The following is a 20,305-nucleotide window of genomic DNA, read 5'->3' as shown; positions in this document are numbered from 1 at the left end:
TCAGTGATTGTTTACAATATATATATATATATATATATATATATATATATATATGCAAAAGTTAAATTGATACACACCTTTATAGGGTTAGGGTTAAGGTTCCCACACAGCCATGTTAAGGTTCCCACACAACCATATTTCAGTATATATAATATATCGGTGATATGAAAGATAAGATCCTTACGCTTCTAAAACCTTACTGCAAGCGATGCTAGTTAATTTTCAGACCAAGTGTCAGGGCTCTTAATAAACCCCCATACAGAATACGCCTTCGCCCAATAACTCTTATGTGGGAGTCATGATGATCAAGGGCTGGTGGGGGACCAAGAGTGGATGCTACAGGACATCCTAGCAGAGGGTGGCGTAATTTCTCACACAGCGGCGGGTTCAGGTTCCGCACACGGATGTGCAGTGGGTAGCGACTGTTGCTGAATGCGAACGGCTGCCATTTTGATCTGAAATAACTAGGATCTGTGTTTCTTTGGCGCAATAATAAATGGTTTAACTTAGTAGATACAATAGCTTTTTGCTTTCAGTTTTGACGCAAAATGCTTTCCGCAGCCCAGTTACTCGATGAGTTGATGGGTCGAGACAGAAACTTGGCCCCCGACGAGAAACGATGCAACGTACGCTGGGACCACGAGACCGTAAGTTAGCCACTTTGTTAGCTTTAGCCAGCTCGCTGGAAACCATTCCGTCCGGTTCTTGTTTTCAGTGAGTCGTTTTATAGGTAGATAGCTAGCAAACTGACGTTGATATTGATGTGTTTGCTTAAACGTAATAGCTGGCTACATACATGATGCTCGCTCGGTAACCGCATCCTAACTAGCTATGAACTAACGACCGCCAGGGTCGGGTGTTAGCTAGCTAGGTAAGTTAACGCGTTAGTTACAATTGAGGACAGCATGTTCCTCTCAGGCCCAACCCCCTGACCCACGAATCCGCATTCAACATTTAAACTAACGAGCAACACTGGCCTTGTACTACACATAGCTTGCTAGATAATGTTATATAGTAGTTAATGAGTAACTTCGCCAAAGACAACATACGAGTTTGCTAACGACGGCTAGCTACAGGTCCACTGACAACTGGGCGAGCTGGCTTGCTTAAATAAAAACAAGGTACTCTTAACGTTATTTGCATCAACCGAATATGAAACCGTAATGGAGACACACTGACGTTAGGTAGCTGCGAATTTCAGTCAACATTTACATTTGTATTGGCTCAAAGTTAGACATTAGCTAGCTTAGTAACCTTATGCTATGTCGTTGTCAATGTAACGTTAGCTAGTTAATCAAGTTGCATGAGTCTTGAGTCAAATCACATTTTATTGGTCGCATACACATATTTAGTATCTGTTATTGCGGGTGTAGCCAAATGCTTGTGTTCCTACTCCAACAGTGGAGTAATATCTAACAATATACACATCTAAAAGGTAATGTAACATGCAGTACATTCGGAAAGTATTCAGACCCCTTGACTTTTTCCACATTGTTACATAACAGCATTATTCTAAAATTGATTAAATTGTTGTCCCCTCAATCTACACACAATACCCCATAATTACAAAGTATTTTTTTTTGCAAATGTATTAATAATAAAAAAAAACTGAACATTTACACAAGTTTTCAGGGCTCCTGAGTGGCGCAGCGGTCTAAGACACTGCATCTCAGTCCCTAGTTTGAATCCAGGCTGTATTACATCCGGCTGTGATTGGGAGTCCCGTAGGGCGGCGCACAATTGGCCCAGCGTTTTCCTAGGCCGTCATTGAAAATAAGAATTTGTTCTTAACTGACTTGCCTAGTTAAATAAATAAATAAAATAAGTATTGTGACCCTTTACCCAGTACTTTGTTGAAGCACCTTTGGCAGCGATTACAGCCTCAAGTCTTCTTGGGTCTGATGTTACAACCTGTATTTGGTGAGTTAATCCTTTCAATGCAGATCCTCTCAAGCTCTTGTCAGGTTAGATGGAGAGCTTCACTGCACAGCTGTTTTCAGGTCTCTCCAGAGATGTTCGATCGGGTTCAAGTCCGGGCTTTGGCTGGGCCACTCAAGGACATTGAGGCTTGTCATGAAGCCACCCCTGTGTCTTCTTGGCTCTGTGCTTAGGGTCGTTGTCCTGTTGGAAGGTCAACCTTTGCCCCAGTCTGAGGTCCTGAGCACTGGAGCTGAGCGGTGCCTGCTTTCCCCCAGATGTGACGCTTGACATTCAGGCCAAATATTTCATCAGACCAGAGTAGCTTATTTCCTCATGGTCTGAGTTAGGGGTGCACAATATATCGGTGAACATATCGGAATCAGCCGATATTAGCTAAAAATGTCTATCAGTATTGGCCCGATATCTAGTTTCACACCGATGTCAAAGCTGTCGTGCATATCTATATAATGTAGGTAATGATGTAATGACACCAGCATCCTTAACCGAGCCCACAATGTCAGCTGTGTGGATCGAGCAGTCAACAAGTTGAGCAGTCATTTGAAAGAGTAAGACATTTTCAGTGAGACAACTCAAAGGCAAAATAAAGCCAAGATAATGGAATTCATTGCTCTTGACAATCAACCGTTCTCTGTCGTGGGGTAGTTGGCTTTCGTCGACTGGTCGAGCACCGGTACACACTACCAAGTGCGATATTTTTCAGATGTTGTCCTACTGGAGTTACACAGTAATAGCATCACTGCTGTTAGCTTCACGACATACATAAACTTAGCAAAAAAATAAACGTGTCCTATCTTTAAAAGATAATTCATACAAATCCAAATAACTTGACATCTTCACTGTAAAGGGTTTAAACACTGTTTCCCATGCATGTTCATTGAACCATAAACAATTCATGAAAATGCTCCTGTGGAACGGTCGTTAAGACACTAACAGCTTACAGACAATTGGATCACAGTTATGAGAACTTAGGACACTAAAGAGGCCTTTCTACTGACTCTGAAAATCACAAAGAAAAATGCCCAGGGTCCCGGCTCATCTGTGTGAACGTGTCTTAGGCATGCTGCAAGGAGGCATGAGGACTGCAGATGTGGCCAGGGCAATGAATTGCAATGTCTGTACTGTGAGATGCCTCAAACAGAGCGACAGGACGGACAGCTGATCGTCCTCGCAGTGGCAGACCACGTGTAACAACACCTGCACAGGATCGGTACATCCAAACTTCACACCTGTGGGACAGGTACAGGATGGCAACTACAACTGCCCGAGTTACACCAGAAACGCACAATCCCTCCAACAGTTCTCAGACTGTCCGCAGTAGGCTGAGAGAGGCTGGACTGAGGGCTTGTTGGCCTGTTGTAAGACAGGTCCTCACCAGACATCACAGGCAACAATGTCGCCTATGGGCGCAAACCCACTATCGCTGCACCAGACAGGACTGGCAAAAAGTGCTCTTCACTGACGAGTTGCGGTTTTGTCTCACCAGGGGTGATGGATGGCTTCGCCTTTATCATTACACCAAGGCCTGTACTCTGGATCGATTTGTAGGTGGAGGGTCCGTCGTGGTCTGGGGCGGTGTATCACAGCATCATCGGACTGAGCTTGTTGTCATTGCAGGCAATCTCAACGCTGTGCATTACAGGGAAGACATCCTCCTCCCTCATGTGGTACCCTTCTGCAGGCTCATCCTGACATGACCCTCCAGCAATGCCACCAACCATACTGCTCGTTCTGTGCATGATTTCCAGCAAGACAGCAAAGTCAGTGTTCTGCCATGGCCAGTGAAGAACCCGGATCTCAATCCCATTGAGCACATCTAGCCCCCCCCCCCCCCCTCCAGAAATGTCCGGGAACTTACTGGTGCCTTGGTGGAAGGGCGAGGTAACATCTCACAGCAAGAACTGGCAAATCTGGTGCAGTCCATGAGGAGGAGATGCACTGCAGTACTTAATGCAGCTGATGGCCACACCAGATACTGATGTTTTCTTTTTAAATTCTGGATTGTGTGTGTGTGTAACCTTTTTATTGAACTAGGCAAGTTCGTTAAGAACAAATTCTTATTTACAATGACTGTCAAACCCGGACACCGCTGGGCCAATTGTGCGCTGCCCTATGGGACTCCCAATCACGGCCGGATGTGGTAGAGCATGGATTCAAACCAGGGACTGTAGTGACGACTCTTGCACTGAGATGCAGTGCCTTAGACCGCTGCGTATTTAACTGAACTAGAATGCTTAAAAGCCTACTAAAATTTTAAATATCTTATTGGTATCGTTTTATTTGGCAAGGAAAATATCGGATATTGGTATCGGCCAAAAATGTCTCAGACCACTCTATCATAAAGGCCTGATTGGTGGAGTGCTGTAGAGATGGTTGTCCTGGAAGGAACTCTGGACACCTCCCTGACCAAGGCCCTTCTCCCCCGACTGCTCAGTTTGGCCGGGCAGCCAGCTCTAGGAAGAGTCTTGGTGGTTCCAAACTTCATCCATTTAATAATGGAGGCCACTGTTCTTGGGGACCTTCAATTCTGCAGACATGTTTTGGTACACTTCTCCAGATCTGTGCTTTGACACAATCGACAATTCCTTTGACCTCACGGCTTGGTTTTTGCTCTGAAATGCACTGTCAACTGTGGAACCTTATATAGACAGCTGTGTGCTTATCCAAATCATGTCCAATTAATTTAATTTACCTTCACCTTTGCTTTGTCATTGTGGTATTGTGTGTAGATTGAGGGGATTTTCTGTTCATTTAATCAATTTTAGAATAAGGCTGTAACTTTACAAAAAGTGAAGGGGTCTGAGTACTTTCCTAATGCACTGTGTGTATGATGGGCCAAATGGTTACCTCCCCAAAAAATATTAGAATTGGCATTATTACCAAAGCAAAGGTCACTAGCTACTAATTTGGTTCATCAGTGAGATTAGGCTAATCAATGTTTGAAGATGCATGTTTGATAGAAGATCCATGTTGCATTTCCCAACCAGTTTGCAAGCAACATTTTAGTCAGGCCCAGCAATTGAAGAGGTTTTGGGTTTTGTGGCTTCTTATTTCCCAAAATCATTCAACTGTTGGCTCACTAATGACGTGGCTTATCTTTTCTCCCTTCCCTTGCAGACCTGTAAGTACTATCTCTGTGGATTCTGCCCTGCAGAATTATTCACCAACACCCGGTCTGACTTGGGTCCCTGTGAAAAAATCCACGATGAAAACCTTAGGAAAATGTAAGTTCACTTTTTTTCCCCCATCACTTTTTGTTGTTTGTGTTATAATTAAGCAATAAGGCCCGAGGGGTGTGTCGCATATTGCGAATATACCACGTCTTACACCTGTTCTTAGGGACGACACAACGCAGAGTTCCTGGATACAGCCCTTAGCCATGGTATATTGGCCATATACCACACCCCTTCAGGCCTTATTGCTATTATAAACTGGTTGCCAATGTAATTAGAAAGTAATTTTGTATTATACCTGTGGTATATTTAAGCAATAAAACCTGGGGGGTGTGGTATATGGACAATATACCATGGCTAAGGGCTGTATCACATGTCTATAGCGTATCACATGGAATTACAGGTGTATAACTCCCTTATCATCCCTATGTGCACCAGGTATGAGAAGAGCTCCCGGTTCATGAAGGAGGGCTATGAGAGGGACTTCCTGCGCTACCTGCAGTCTCTCCTGGCCGAGGTGGAGAGGAGGATCCGCAGGGGCCACGCCCGTCTAGCCCTGTCGCAGGCCCAGCAGGCCGCAGGAGTAAGAATATATATAGATATACTCAGTCAATGCCCATAGGTTCGCCACTATAGAGAACACAGAACTCAACATGGAAACCTAGGCCAACCCTTGTATTTGGTTTGTCATGTTCATCAATGTTGTTAGATTATGCTGACTGGACCTTCTCTTTTTCCAGCAGGGGCCTGGTGGTCCTGTGGGGAAGAACGAGGAGAAAGCTACAGTCTTGACAGAGAAGATCGAGGACCTAGTCATGCAGGTGAGCTGCATGGGTTTACTAAAACATTACATTCCTCCATTGAGCACAATTACAGTTGAAGTCGGAAGTTTACACTTAGGTTGCAGTCATTAAAACTTGTTTTTCAACCACTCCACAAATGTCTTGTTAGCTTCCCACGTACCCTAGAGAGGTTAACGTCCCACCTGACCAACATCCAGTGAAAGTGCAGGGCGCCAAATTCAAACAACAGAAATATCACAATTAAAATTCCTCAAACATACATGTATTATACACCATTTTAAAGATAAACTTGTTGTTAATCCCACCACAGTGTCCGATTTCAGAAAGGCTTTACGACAAAAGCATGCCATGCGATTATGTTAGGTCTGCACCCAGACACACACAAAACAGCCATAGAGATGAGTCACAAAAGCAGAAATGGAGATAAAATGAATCGCTAACCTTTGATCTTCATCAGATGGCACTTATAGGACTTCATGTTACATAATACATATGTTTTGTTCGATAAAGTTCATATTTATATCCAAAAATCTCTGTTTACATTGCCGCGTTATGTTTTGCCTCCAAAACATCCGGTAATAGTGCAGAACCAATTTACAGAAATGCTCATCATAAATGTTGATGAAAATATAACTGTTATGCATGGAATTAAAGATATACTTCTCCTTAATGCAACTGCTGTGTCAGATTTCAAAAATGCTTTACGGAAAAAGCACACCATGCAATAATCTGAGTACAGTGCTCAGAGACTAAAACAAGCAATACAGATACCCGCCATGTTATGGAGTCAACAAAAGTCAGAAATGGCATTATAAATATTCACTTACCTTTGATCTTCATCAGAATGCACTCACAGGAATCTCAGTTCCACAAATGTTTGTTTTGTTCGATAAAGTCCAATGTTTATGTCCAAATACCTCCTTTTTGTTCGCATTTAGTACAGTAATCCAAATGCGCAGGCACTAGGTCCAGACAATGTCAAAAGTTATATTACAGTTTCTTAGAACATGTCAAACAATGTATATAATCCATCTTCAGGATGTTTTTATTTTAAACCTTCAATAATGTTTCAACCGGAGAATTCCTTCGTCTTTAGAAATGAAAGGGAACGGAGCTAACTCACGGGCGTGCGCCTGACTGAGCACATGGCCTTCTGGCAGACCCATTTTCTCCCACTCCACAGTAGAAGCCTGGAACAAGGTTGTAAAGACTGTTGATATCTAGTGGAAGCTTTAGGAAGTGCAATATGACCCACAGACCCTGTATATTGGATAGGCAAAAACTTGAAAACCTACAAACCTCAGATTTCCCGCTATCTGGTTGGATTTTTCTCTGATTTTTGCCTGCCATATGAGTAATGTTATACTCACAGACATCATTAAAACAGTTAGACACTTCAGAGTGTTTTCTATCCAAATCTACTAATAATATGCATATCCTAGCATCTGGGCCTGAGTAGCAGGCAGTTTACTTTGGGCACACTTTTCATCCGGATGTGAAAATACTGCCCCCTACACCAAAGAAGTTAACATTGTTTCTGGAGAAACCTGAAAATAGCTGTGCAGTGAAGCTCTCCCTCCAACCTGACAGAGCATAGTTTTTGGCAAGTCAGTTAGGACATCTACTTCGTGCATGACACAAGTCATTTTTCCAACAATTGTTTACAGACCGATTATTTCACTTATAATTCACTGTATCACAATTCCAGTGGGTTTACAGAAGTTTACATATACTAAGTTGACTGTGCCTTTAAACAGCATGGAAAATTCCAGAAAATGATGTCAGCACTTTAGAAGCTTCTGATAGGCTAATTGACATCATTTGAGTCAATTGTAGGTGTACCTGTGTATGTATTTCAAGGCCTACCTTCACACTCAGTGCCTCTTTGCTTGACATGGAAAAATCAAAAGAAATCAGCCAAGACCTCAGAAAAAATGTAGACCTCCACAAGTCTGGTTTATCATTGGAAGCAATTTCCAAACGCCTAAAGGTACCATGTTCATCTGTACAAACAATAGTTTGCAATTATAAACACCATGGGACCACGCAGCCATCATACCGCTCAGGAAGGGGACACGTTCTGTCTCCTAGAGATGAACGTACTTTGGTGCGAAAAGTGCAAATCAATCCCAGAACAACAGCATTGGACCCTGTGAAGATGCTGGAGGAAACGGGTACAAAAGTATCCATATGTTCAGTCAAACAAGTCCTATATTGACATAACCTGAAAGGCTGCTCAGCAAGGAAGAAGCCACTGCTCCAAAACCGCCAGAGTACGGTTTGCAACGGTACATGGGGACAAGGATCATACTTTTTGGAGAATTGTTCTCTGGTCTGATGAAAGGAAAATAGAACTGTTTGGCCATAATGACCATTGTTATGTTTGGAGGAAAAAGGGGATGCTTGCAAGCCTTAGAACACCATCCCAACCGTGAAGCACGGGGTGGCAGCATCATGTTGTGGGGGTGCTTTGTGGCAGGAGGGACTGGTACACTTCACAAAATAGATGGCACAATGAGGCAGAAAAATGATTGCTTCAATATATCCACATCTCAAGACATCAGTCAGGAAGTTAAAGCTCTGTTGCGAATGGGTCTTCCAAATCGATAATGACCCCAAGCATACTTCCAAAGTTGTGGCAAAATGGCTTAAGGACAAGAAGGTAAAGGTATTGGAGTGGCCATCACAAAGCCCTGACCTCAATCCTATAGAAAATGTGTGGGCAGAACTGAAAAAGCGTGTGCGAGCAAGGAGGCCTTCAAACCTGACTCAGTTACACCAGCTCTGACCGGAGGAATGGGCCAAAATTCACCCAACTTATTGTGGGAAGCTTGTGGAAGGATGCCTGAAACGTTTGACCCAAGTTAAACAATTTAAAGGCAATGCTACCAAATACTAATTGAGTGTATGCAAACTTCTGACCCACTGGGAATGTGATGAAAAAATAAAATCTGAAAAATTATTTTCTCTATTCTGACATTTCACTTTCTTAAAATAAAGTGGTGATCCTAACTGACCTAAGACAGGGAACTTTTACTAGAATTAAATGTCAGGAATTGTGGAACTGATTTTAAATGTATTTGGCTAAGGTGTATGTAAACTTCCCACTTCAAATGTACATGGACCCTACACTACCGTTCAAAAGTTTGGGGTCACCTAGAAATGTCCTAGTTCTTGGTCCAATAAAATTTACATCAAATTGGTCAGAAATACAGTGTAGACATTGTTTGCTTATATTTGTTCTTTCAAAAACAAGGACATTTCTAAGTGACCCCAAACTTTTAAAATGTAGTGTACATGCATCCATCATGTGAAGGCCTACATTCATGCAGGACACATACTCTGGAGTGAGTACGTTGTTTTCTATGTCAACAAAGTTGCCGTTTGTATGTGCTGTGTTCAGATCGAGGAGTTGGGCTCTGAGGGCAGAGTGGAGGAGGCCCAGGGGATGATGAAACTGGTGGAACAGCTAAAGGATGAGCGAGAGCTGCTCAGCTCTACCCCCTCGGTGAGTTACTCCCGGTTCTTTCTCACTCCATCAGCATTGAGATCAACTCAGTTATCTATTTAGTTATCTATTTAGTAAGCCTTTAGTATGAATTCAATACCATGAACTAAACCTGGGGATGAATGCATTTTTGGTTGAAAGTACTGTACTTGTAAAACTAAAAGTTATCCTGATTGATTCCAGACGATTGAGACCTTTGCGGCCCAGGAGAAACAGATGGAGGTGTGTGAGGTGTGCGGGGCGTTCCTCATTGTGGGAGACGCCCAGTCCCGGGTGGATGACCACCTGATGGGCAAGCAGCACATGGGCTACGCCAAGATCAAATCCACTGTGGAGGAGCTCAAGGTAAGGTTTGAAGGATTGTTCACTCCCAAGTCAATGTTTGTTTGTCAAGATTCCATATATGCCATTTGTTGTACTGTATGCTTTAATACCCATGAAAAGGAAGTATAATTTAATTATTTTGACTGTTGCTGTTTTGAAAGACCAGTATGTTGATATTGCTGATGCAGAAATACATTCGGTCATATAATTTAATTGTTCATCATGAATGATGAATGAATGATTTTCTGTTAAGGAGAAGTTAAATCGTCGATCCGAAGACCCCGCCGGAGAAGACAAGGGAGAGCTAGAAAGCAAGGACTGGGAGCGTGAGAGGGAGGAGAGGGAGACTAAGCGCAAGTTGGAAGAGGAGGAGAAAGAGAAGGAGAAGGAGAAAGAGCGCGAGAAGGAGAAGGAGAAAGAGAGGGAGCGAGTGAAGGAGCGGGAGAGAGAGAGGGAGAAAGAGAGGGAGAAGAGAGGAAGGAGGAGCCACTCGAACAGCCGCCACTCCAGCCGGGCGTCGGACCGTAAGAGGAGTCGTTCCCGGGAACGCAGGCGGTCCAGGAGCAAGGAGAGGGAGCGCAAACGTAGCAGGTACTGTACTGTATGGCACGTAAACTAGTCTTATGGCTGATCCACACTATAGGTCCACCCCAACTGTACTGTGCTGGCTCGTTAATTTTCCTTTCAAATGGTCTTTTCCAGCACGGTCCCAGCAACTATGGTGAATGCTTAACCCATAAGAGTCTAAGCCGGGAGGGGGTCTACTAAGCTATAAGGAATTGTGTTAAGGTCATACCAAAGCTCATTTTGCTATTTGATTTGGTATTTTAAGACTCCTTGCATCACTTTTTTATTTTTATTAATGTTAAACATATTTGATGAAAACATTTTTTGGCCTTAATGCTATTAGCCTATACAAACGCATTGAATAACAGATTCACTACATAGAACAACAAATAGTCCCAAAAATGAATCTGAAGGAAGTTTGTACTGAGGTGTCTGTCCTACATTGAGAGATTATTATTTTATTTTTAAACATGTATTTAACCCCTTATTTTTTTCCAATTAACAGTCCATATATACTTCCATAAATGTTTTCAACTGGTACCGGTGGTCCTTCAGACCAGTCTTGAGGCCGTAGAGCAGAACAACAGACATGTTCTTAAGAGTCTCACCTTTACATATTAGTGTGTACCCCAAACTGTTTGGACGCTACAGACAGAAGTTGGCCGATTGGCTCTAATGACTTCTGACGAGTCCCAAGACGCTTGTTAGGATTGTAGAGCAAAACGGAGAACACCATCGTGTTCATGCCAGTCTCATCTTTCCATAGAGGGGTCATAGTAGTTCGGACGCTACAGACGATTTAGTTAATTCGTTTTCCGTGGGGTGCGGACATCGACCTTAGGGGGTTAACCAGCCCAGTACAGCTCTGCCTGGTCCTATAATGTTAATCAGGGATCACAGTTCATGTGTTTGTGAAAAACTCTCACTCGTTGAAAGTTCCACTGCTCTGCTCTTGAGTGTGTCGTGGATTAACATGTTCCTGTGTCCTGTGTTTTTCCACAGAAGCCGGGACAGGGACCGGGAGAGGCGGCGCAGCCGGGAGCGTTCGGACAGGAAACGGCGCTCCCGCAGCCGGGAGAGGAAGAGGTCCCGCAGCTCGGAGCGCAAGTCTCACCGCCACCGGAGCCGCAGCCGGGACAAGGACAGGACGTCCAGAGACAAAGGTGAGACGTGGGACAAGTTGGCACATCAAACACATTTAGAATAATAACAACTCAGATCTTGCAGGTTTCTTGTAGAAATAGCAAGATTTTTTTCTGAATCTAAAAGGGGCTGAGGTGGTGGACGTGGCAATGGGTGCGGTCCATCCGTCGGCGTGGCTGAATTTTAGAGAATATTTTAGAGCGGTGTAGAGACATTTTTGAATTTAAGTGAATATCTTGGTTATACACATTTCCCCATTGAGCTCCGAGAAAATGTTTGTTTTAAAGCTAATTTCCTGCAATTCTATTCATTTTGCTAATGCGGTGTTCTTTTACTGAAACATAAAATCAATACTGCTAAATTCATATATATTTTTAAAATTCTCCTCGACTGTCTAGCTTTTCTTTTGGTGATTGTTAGCTCTCAACGACTACCATTTCTTTCCCTATTATTTATTCTAAATACTCTATCTGGTTTGTCGTTTTAAGTTTACACTGAAAGCGGTTTCCATCCCTAAAATGTATAAAATAAATATACTTTTTTTTACAGTTTGGACTTAGGCGGCCAGCCTGAAGATTTAAACGGCAGAAAAATCCCTGACTAGATCTTTTACCCACATTTGGTTTAGTGACTCCACACTTGTGATTGAGCTGGTGATGCAACAACATTTGGACCATCATGGTCCCTACCGAATTCACAAGTGTGATCGGAAGTGTGTCCGCCTCTAGAAGTCTTTGTCATGACTCTGTTTCATACCTCCATCTCTCCCAGAGCGTAAGGAGCCGGAGGAGAGGAGAAGCAGCTCCAAGAAGGACGAGGTGTTAGATCATGACAAGCCTTCCTCTGACGTGGCCAAGCCTGGGCCCGTGGAGGCTGAGGCTCCTGCCTCCACTCTGGGCTTGGCCCTTCTGGCCAGGGTCAACGGGGCTGCTCAAGACGAACTCCATTCTGAAGGTGACACTCAGTCCAATTAAAACTGATCTGATAGGACCTCAGATCAGGCTCAGGTAAGTGCGCCCTCCCCCGTCATCCTGGCTCTCAAAACACACACCCCTCCCCCATCTTCCCTCTCAAACCTCCCCCTCCTGTTCTCCTCTCCCCCTCCTGTTCTCCTCTCCCCTCCTCCCTCTCCCCCTCCTGTTCTCCTCTCCCCTCCTCTCCCCCTCCTGTTCTCCTCTCCCCCTCCTGTTCTCCTCTCCCCCTCCTGTTCTCCTCTCCCCCTCCTGTTCTCCTCTCCCCCTCCTGTTCTCCTCTCCCCCTCCTGTTCTCCTCTCCCCCTGTTTACTTTAAGTTCTATTGCCTTTGATTTGTATGTTGTATCTTTATCCTGTTGTTTTGGATATAGTGCATCGTAAGTATGCACTGAAGATGGAGCTAGACCCATGATGAGAGAAGAAGGTAGAAACAGAGGTCACAAAGCCCAGAGGGAAAGACCAGTGTAGTCCTGAAAAACATACCTGGAGGTACCCCTCGTTTTGTATCGGTTATATACATGCATACATATTATATATGTCTATATTTGGTCTATTGGACAAAAACCTCTTCCAAATTTAAATCCAAGCATTTCTTTCTGCCTGTATTGCCTCTTGTATATATTTTTTTTCTCTTCAGTGATGGTGGCAGTAACCATGTCTTTTCATTTGTCGATTTTTCATAGCCTATGGAACGTATTAGTGACTGTTTGTCTAGATATGTGGACATGTATCCACACACAGACACACTGCATTTTACAGATACTTTAAAAGTTAAGTGAAGCTATATATGGAAGGATCCATACTATTTCTTTGACCTACTGAATGCACAGTCTAAAACCATTTTTTTCTCCCACTGCCATGGATATTGTGTTCTATATACAGCTCTCTGTTCTCTGATATGTATTGTAACACAGTGTGTTGGTTAGCATTGGGCTGATGATGGAAGGGTAGGGGTTAATGAATGATTGCAGCTGACTTCCATACCTCACACAGCGTTGGTGTTGAGTGAGTGAGCGACCTCATGAAAGAAAAAGGCAAATTAATAAACCCTCAAGGATCAAACTGTCAAACTATTCAGGTACTCACCCAGGTACTCCTTTCTCTACCCACATCCATTTCTACTGAATGCTGTTGCCTGTGAGCTTACTGCTCTTTATCATGACTAAAGCTTGATGTGTATTGTTTTTTTGTTTCTCCTTTGCTTTTTTGCTGTTTTTTTCCATCTTTTAAAGGTTGTTTTTGAAGTATTTATTATCAGGAAGTGATGATGATAAAGAGGTACAGGTGAACTTGTTTGATATCCTCCAGCTGTCTAGTTTAATTAGATTTGGTACTTATTAGTGGACCTGGCTGGCTTTCAGGATTTCATTGACTTTGAAAGTGTACCAATTAATATTATTTACATGCTGTTAATTGAAAACACTTAATTTTGGCCCATGTTTGATATTGATGGTTATATCTATCATCCAACTAACATTCCTCAGTTTAGGTTTGTCTACAGTTCATTTTATGGTAAAGGGGATATCAAGCAGGTTCCATAATCTCAAAATAGGATGGTTAAAGCTTTTAAAGTTGAGTTCTATTGCCTTCTACTGTGTCCCAAACTGAGTGTGAAGAGCAGGGCAGCCATCGTCCACTAACATTTAAGGGCTGTTGGAGAAACGTCCACAAAATTCCAGGATGTTCCCTGCTCCAAAAAATGCAATTTAGTTTTCCCCAATGTTTGCTAGTGTTAGTTTTAGTTTATTTTCCAGTTCGTTAGATTTGTTACCATTCCTCTGTGACATGTCTATAGGGATTTCTGTATGTATAGTTGATGATAACAGCTTGTGGCTGCTACAAGCTGTGTTACCAGGATCTTTGCTAATGTGTCACCTCTTTGACCGTTTGTGCACCCCAGGGACGCTGGGAAATCTGGAGGAGGAAGATCTGAAGACCACCTGTCGCTCCACCCTGAACCTGTCTCTGCGCTGCTTAAAACAAGGTGAACCACAGATGTAGTGGCTTATTAAAACAACTGTGACATCTAAATCACAACAAAAGACACGTGTGTAAAGGTGCCCTCTGTTGTCCTCCTGTTGGTTTTTTTGGAAGATCACATTTTAGCGCAGGACCAGGCATTCTTCATTCAGTTTTCCGTTGTATTTCTTTCCTTCATCGTTTCTGATATAAAGGACCTTGTCTAGTAGCTGCTGAGGTAGAATGGTACATTAAGGCTTTTATCTATGTTCTGTTTCTCATGCAGTTTTTATGACAAATAAAAACCGTGCTTGTTTTGGTTTGTAATGTCAGGTTTCCACTCTTTCACGGTTTTACTTTTTTTGGGAAATCAGTTTGGGAAGTGTTTGTACAATGTTAGTCAGGAGCATCTCTTTCTCTCTCTCTCCTTCCCACCACCAGATCTCACACCCACTGACTGATCTCTCTAGCCCCTTACTGTAAAATATAGTGAGAGTGAATTGATCTTTTTTTGTTCTGATTTTTAAACCTGTTCATCTTGATCAATAAAAAAAGAGCTTGAATGATGTCTGTGGATTTGTTTGACTCTTGTGTTAGGAGTGCTGATTTAGGGTCTGTTTGGCCTTTTAAGTCTTAATGAATAAGAGGTTGGAACTGATCCCGACAGAACAGCATTTCTACTCTGAGATGCTTTGTGAATACAGACCCCGGCTCATTAGAATCTACTTTGAGGATGAGCCCCACTAACTCTGTATAAAACCCAGACATTTTCATTCATCAACGGTAGCTGCCTCTCACTCCATCTTTGTCTCTTTCACTTGCTCTGTCTTTTTGGGGCGGCAGGTAGCCTAGTGGTTAAGCAACTGACAAGGTATTCCCTGTCTACCATCCAGCAGCAAGATGGGAGCTCGATAACTGAGGGAGTTTGGTCTGATTATGGTCCTAATAAAGATGCTTTACTAGCCTCTCGCCCTTCCCTGGATCACACTTTAGGGCCGACCTGAACCCCACTGTGCTGGCTCAGCCACTATAGTGAATATAACATAGTGAATGTGTAACGAGGCCAGCCCCAGTAGCCTAGTTTGGCTTAGTCGCGCCTTTTTATTAGTGTGATTTCGGCTTTTCAGTCTCAACTGACCTTGTCAACCCAGCAGGCAATTAGACAACGCAGCGGGCGTTTCTAGACATGATCAGAGCAGTGTAATTAATAATTAAGGGTGGTGGGGTCAGTGTACAGGCTGGGTTTGTGCCTGCCTCCTGTGGCTGGTCAGAGTGACCACTGGAGCCCAGCCAACTGCTTAAGGATTAGTGCCACGGTCTAAGTGATTGTACTGGGTGGAGACTGCACCTGCCTCTTACAGAGGGGAATTGGGTCTAGGGCTTAGGGCTTGGAGCTTGTAGCCCGATTGATGATAAATCGTGATTAGGCCCAAAAGGTTTCCCTAACCATGTGACCTGCAGGCCATAAAGTATTAGCAATTAAGAATATTTGATTAAACAATTCAAAACCATACCTAATAACACTATCATTAAACACTGATAGCAATGGTTTTATCACAGACAAGGGCCGGAATCATAAACGTCCCCTTTTCAGGACCCTGTCTTTCAAAGATAATTAGTAAAAATCCAATAACGTCACAGAAGTTCACAACTTCATTGTAAAGGGTTTAAATAAACACTGTTTCCCATGCTTATTCATTAAACAATTAATGAACATGCACCTGTGGGATGGTTGTGAAGACACTAACAGCTTACAGATATGAAAACTTAGGACACTAAAGACGCCTTTCTACTGATTCTGAAAAACACCAAAAGAAAGATGCCCAGGGTCCCTGCTCATCTGCGTGAACGTGCCTTAGGCATGCTGCAAGGAGGCATGAGGACTGCAGATGTGGCCAGGGCAATGAATTGCAATGTCCATACTGTGAGGCGCCTAAGACATCGCTACAGGGAGACAGGAAGGACAGCTGATCGTCCTCGCAGTGGCAGACCACGTGTAACAAAACCTGCACTGGATCGGTACATCCGAACATCACACCTGTGGGACAGGTACAAGATGGCAACAACAACTGCCCGAGTTACACCAGGAACGCACAATCCCTCCATCAGTCCTCAGACTGTCCGCAATAGTCTGAGGCTGGACTGAGGGCTTGTAGGCCTGTTGTAAGGCAGGTCCTCACCAGAGATCACCGGCAACAACGTCGCCTATGGGCGCAAACCCACTGTCGCTGCACCAGACAGGACTGGCAAAAAGTGCTCTTCACTGACGAGTTGCGGTTTGGTCTCACCAGGGGTGATGGATGGATTCGTGTTTATCGTTGAAGGAATGAGCGTTACAGCAAGGCCTTTACTCTTGAGCGGGATCGATTTGGAGGTGGAGGGTCCGTCGTGGTCTGGAACAGTGTGCCACAGCATCATTGGGCTGAACTTGTTATCATTGCAGGCAATCTCAACGCTGTGCATTACAGGGAAGACATCCTCCTCCCTCATGTGGTACCCTTCTGCAGGCTCATCCTGACATGACCCTCCAGCAATGCCACCAACCATACTGCTCGTGGTTCCTGATTTCCTGCAAGACCGCAATGTCAGTGTTCTGCCATGGCCAGCGAAGAGCCTGGATCTCAATCCCATTGAGCATAGTGCTTTGGTGGAAGAGTGGGGTAACATCTCACAGCAAGTACTGGCAAATCTGGTGCAGTCCATGAGGAGGAGATGCACTGCAGTACTTAATGCCGCTGGTCGCCACTTTTGATTTTGACCCCCCCCCCCCTTTGTTCAGGGACACATTATTCCATTTCTGTTAGTCACATGTCTGTGGAACTTCAGTTATGTAAATACAAATATTTACATGTTAAGTTTGCTGAAAATAAATGCAGTTGACAGTGAGAGGATGTTTCTATATAGTCTATATACAGTACCAGTCAAGTTTGGACACACCTACTCATATTCTTATTTTATACATTGTAGAATAATAGTGAAGACATCAACTATGAAATAACACATGGAATCTTGTAGTAACCAAAAAAGCGTTAAACATATTTTATATTTGAGATTTTTCAAAGTAGGCACTTTTTGCCTTGACAGCTTTGCACAGTCCTGACATTCTCTCAATCAGCTTCACCTGGAATGCTTTTTCAACAGCTGAGCACTTGTTGGCTGCTTTTCCTACACTCTGCGGTCCTACCTAAACCATCTCAAATTGGGTTGAGGTCGGGGATTGTGGAGGCCAGGTCATCTGATGCAGCACTCCATCACTCTCCTTAATGGTTAAATAGCCCTTACACAGCCTGGAGGTGTGTTGGGTCATTGTCCTGTTGAAGAACAAATTATAGTCCCACTAAGTGCAAACCAGTGGTAGCCATGCTGGTTAAGTGTACCTTTGAATTCTTAATAAACCACTGACAGTGTCACTGGCGAAATACCGTCACACCTCCATGCCTCACGGTGGGAACCACACACGTGGAGATCGTCCGTTCACCTACTCTACGTCTCACAAAGACACGGCGGTCGGAACCAAAAATCTCAAATTTGGACTCATCAGACCAAAGGACAGATTTCCACCGGCCTAATGTCCATTGCTTGTGTTTCTTGGCCCAAGCAAGTCTCCTCTTATTGGTGTCCTTTAGTAGTGGTTTCTTTGCAGCAATTGGACCATGAAGGCCTGATTCACAGAGTCTTCTCTGAACAGTTGATGTCGACATGTGTCTGTTACTTGAACTCTGTGAAGCATTTATTTGGGCTGCAATATCTGAGGCTGGTAACTTTAATGAACGTATCCTCTGCAGCAGTGGTAACTCTGGGTCTTTCCTGTGGCACTCCTCATGAGAGACAGTTTCATCATGATGGTTTTTGTGACTGCACTTGAAGAAACTTTCCAGATTGACTGACCTTCATGTCTTAAAATAACGATGGACTCATTTCTCTTTGCTTATTTGAGCTGTTCTTGCCATAACATGGACTTGGTCTTTTACCAAATAGGGCTATCTTCTGTATACCACCCTTGTCACAAAACAACTGATTTGCTCAAATGCATTAAGAAGGAAAGAAATTCCACAAATTAACTTTTAACAAGGCACACCTGTTAATTGAAATGCATTCCAGGTGACTACCTCATGAAGCTGGTTGAGAGAATGCCAAGAGTGTGCAAAGCTATCATCAAGGCAAAGAGTGGCTACTTTGATGCATCTCAAAAATGTAAAATACTTTTTTGCTTTCTACATGATTCCATGTGTTATTCCATAGTTTTGATGTCTTCACTATTATTCTACAATGTAGTAAATGGTTGTAAAAATAAAGAAAACCCTTGAATGAGTGTGTCAACTTTTGACTGGTACTGTATATATTGATTTGTATTGTAGCGACCCGCACAGACAGCTGTGTTGACTGGAGGTACTGTATGTTCGCGGGTCCGACATGTCAATCAACCTGCTATCTGCCAATCACGGGAATGCCTGGAATGTTCTGATGCCGGCATCCTGGTGGTTGGCGGAGTGGCGGGAGGGGGTTGGGCACCCCCCTTTATTCTCTTCTCTTACGTCTGGGCTTCCCAAGAGAAGGTCACGATTGGCTTGTGGGTTATCTGTCATCTTTTTGGCGTACAAACAGTAGCCTGTGTAAAGTTGGTTTATAAACCGTCAATTAGCAAACTCAAGCCTCTGTCTGGACAATTGTTCATTTATTAGTCAGGTCATTATTTATTATTAACCCCCCTTATTTTTTTTACAGCTTTTCTGCTACATATACATACATGTTACATACACATTTTACATACATGGTATTTTTATATACAGCAATCACATAACAATAATACATTACTGAACATAAACTCCTTAATCCCACCCATCAGCCACTCTCAGCCCATCCCATCCCTCAGCCACTCTCAGCCCATCCCACCCCTCAGCCACTCTCAGCCCATCCCACCCCTCAGCCACTCTCAGCCCACCCCAACCCACTCAGCTGACCCAACAGCCACTCAGCCCATCCCATCCCTCAGCCACTCTCAGCCCATCCCACCCATCAGCCACTATCAGCCCATCCCACCCCAGCCACTCTCAGCCCATCCCACCCATCAGCCACTCTCAGCCCATCCCACCCATCAGCCACTCTCAGCCCATCCCACCCATCAGCCACCCCCCATCCCACCCCTCAGCCACTATCAGCCCATCCCACCCATCAGCCACTCTCAGCCCATCCCACCCCCTCAGCCACTCTCAGCCCATCCCAACCCTCAGCCACTCAGCCCATCCACCCATCACCCACTCTCATCCCACCCATCAGCCACTCTCAGCCCATCCCAACCCTCAGCCACTCTCAGCCCATCCCACCACTCAGCCACTCTCAGCCCATCCCACCCCTCAGCCACTCTCAGCCCATCCCACCCCTCAGCCACTATCAGCCCATCCCACCCCTCAGCCAAGCCCATCCCACCACTCAGCCACTCTCAGCCCATCCATCAGCCACTCTCAGCCCATCCCACCCCTCAGCCACTCTCAGCCCATCCCACCACTCAGCCACTCTCAGCCCATCCCACCCATCAGCCACTCTCAGCCCATCCCACCCCTCAGCCACTATCAGCCCATCCCCACCCCTCAGCCACTATCAGCCCATCCCACCCATCCCACTCAGCCACCCACCCTCAGCCACAGCCCATCCCAACCCTCAGCCACTTTCAGCCCATCCCACCCTCAGCCACTCTCAGCCCATCCCACCCCTCAGCCACTCTCAGCCCATCCCAACCCCTCCACTCTCAGCCATCCCACCACCAGCCACTCTCAGCCCATCCCACCCTCAGCCACTATCAGCCCATCCCACCCATCAGCCACTCTCAGCCCATCCCACCCTCAGCCCATCCCACCCTTAGCCACTCTCAGCCCATCCCACCACTCAGCCACTCTCAGCCCATCCCAACCCTCAGCC

General features: G+C 44.5%; 1 protein-coding gene across 3 annotated transcripts; it reads left to right on the top strand.

The window, feature by feature from the left end:
- Positions 1 to 395: 395 nt before the first annotated feature.
- LOC135554636 (luc7-like protein 3) lies at positions 396 to 12,570 on the top strand. 3 transcript variants are annotated; one of them, XM_064987042.1, is made up of 9 exons: positions 396 to 647; positions 5,056 to 5,162; positions 5,550 to 5,694; positions 5,852 to 5,932; positions 9,318 to 9,422; positions 9,606 to 9,767; positions 10,003 to 10,337; positions 11,316 to 11,476; positions 12,228 to 12,570. In XM_064987042.1, the coding sequence occupies exons 1-9, from the start codon at positions 549 to 551 to the stop codon at positions 12,428 to 12,430; spliced, it is 1,398 nt and encodes a 465-aa protein (XP_064843114.1). In that variant the 5' UTR covers positions 396 to 548; the 3' UTR covers positions 12,431 to 12,570. The 3 variants fall into 3 exon arrangements, with proteins under 3 accessions (XP_064843114.1, XP_064843113.1, XP_064843116.1); XM_064987041.1 differs by having other exon boundaries at positions 10,000 to 10,337; XM_064987044.1 differs by lacking the exon at positions 396 to 647 and adding an exon at positions 1,032 to 1,121 and having other exon boundaries at positions 10,000 to 10,337.
- Positions 12,571 to 20,305: the final 7,735 nt, after the last annotated feature.

The sequence above is a fragment of the Oncorhynchus masou genome, chromosome 14 (assembly GCF_036934945.1).
Source record: "Oncorhynchus masou masou isolate Uvic2021 chromosome 14, UVic_Omas_1.1, whole genome shotgun sequence".
Taxonomy (NCBI): domain Eukaryota; kingdom Metazoa; phylum Chordata; class Actinopteri; order Salmoniformes; family Salmonidae; genus Oncorhynchus; species Oncorhynchus masou.
Note: the sequence above shows the minus strand (reverse complement) of the source record. Positions and strands in the feature narration are given on the sequence as shown.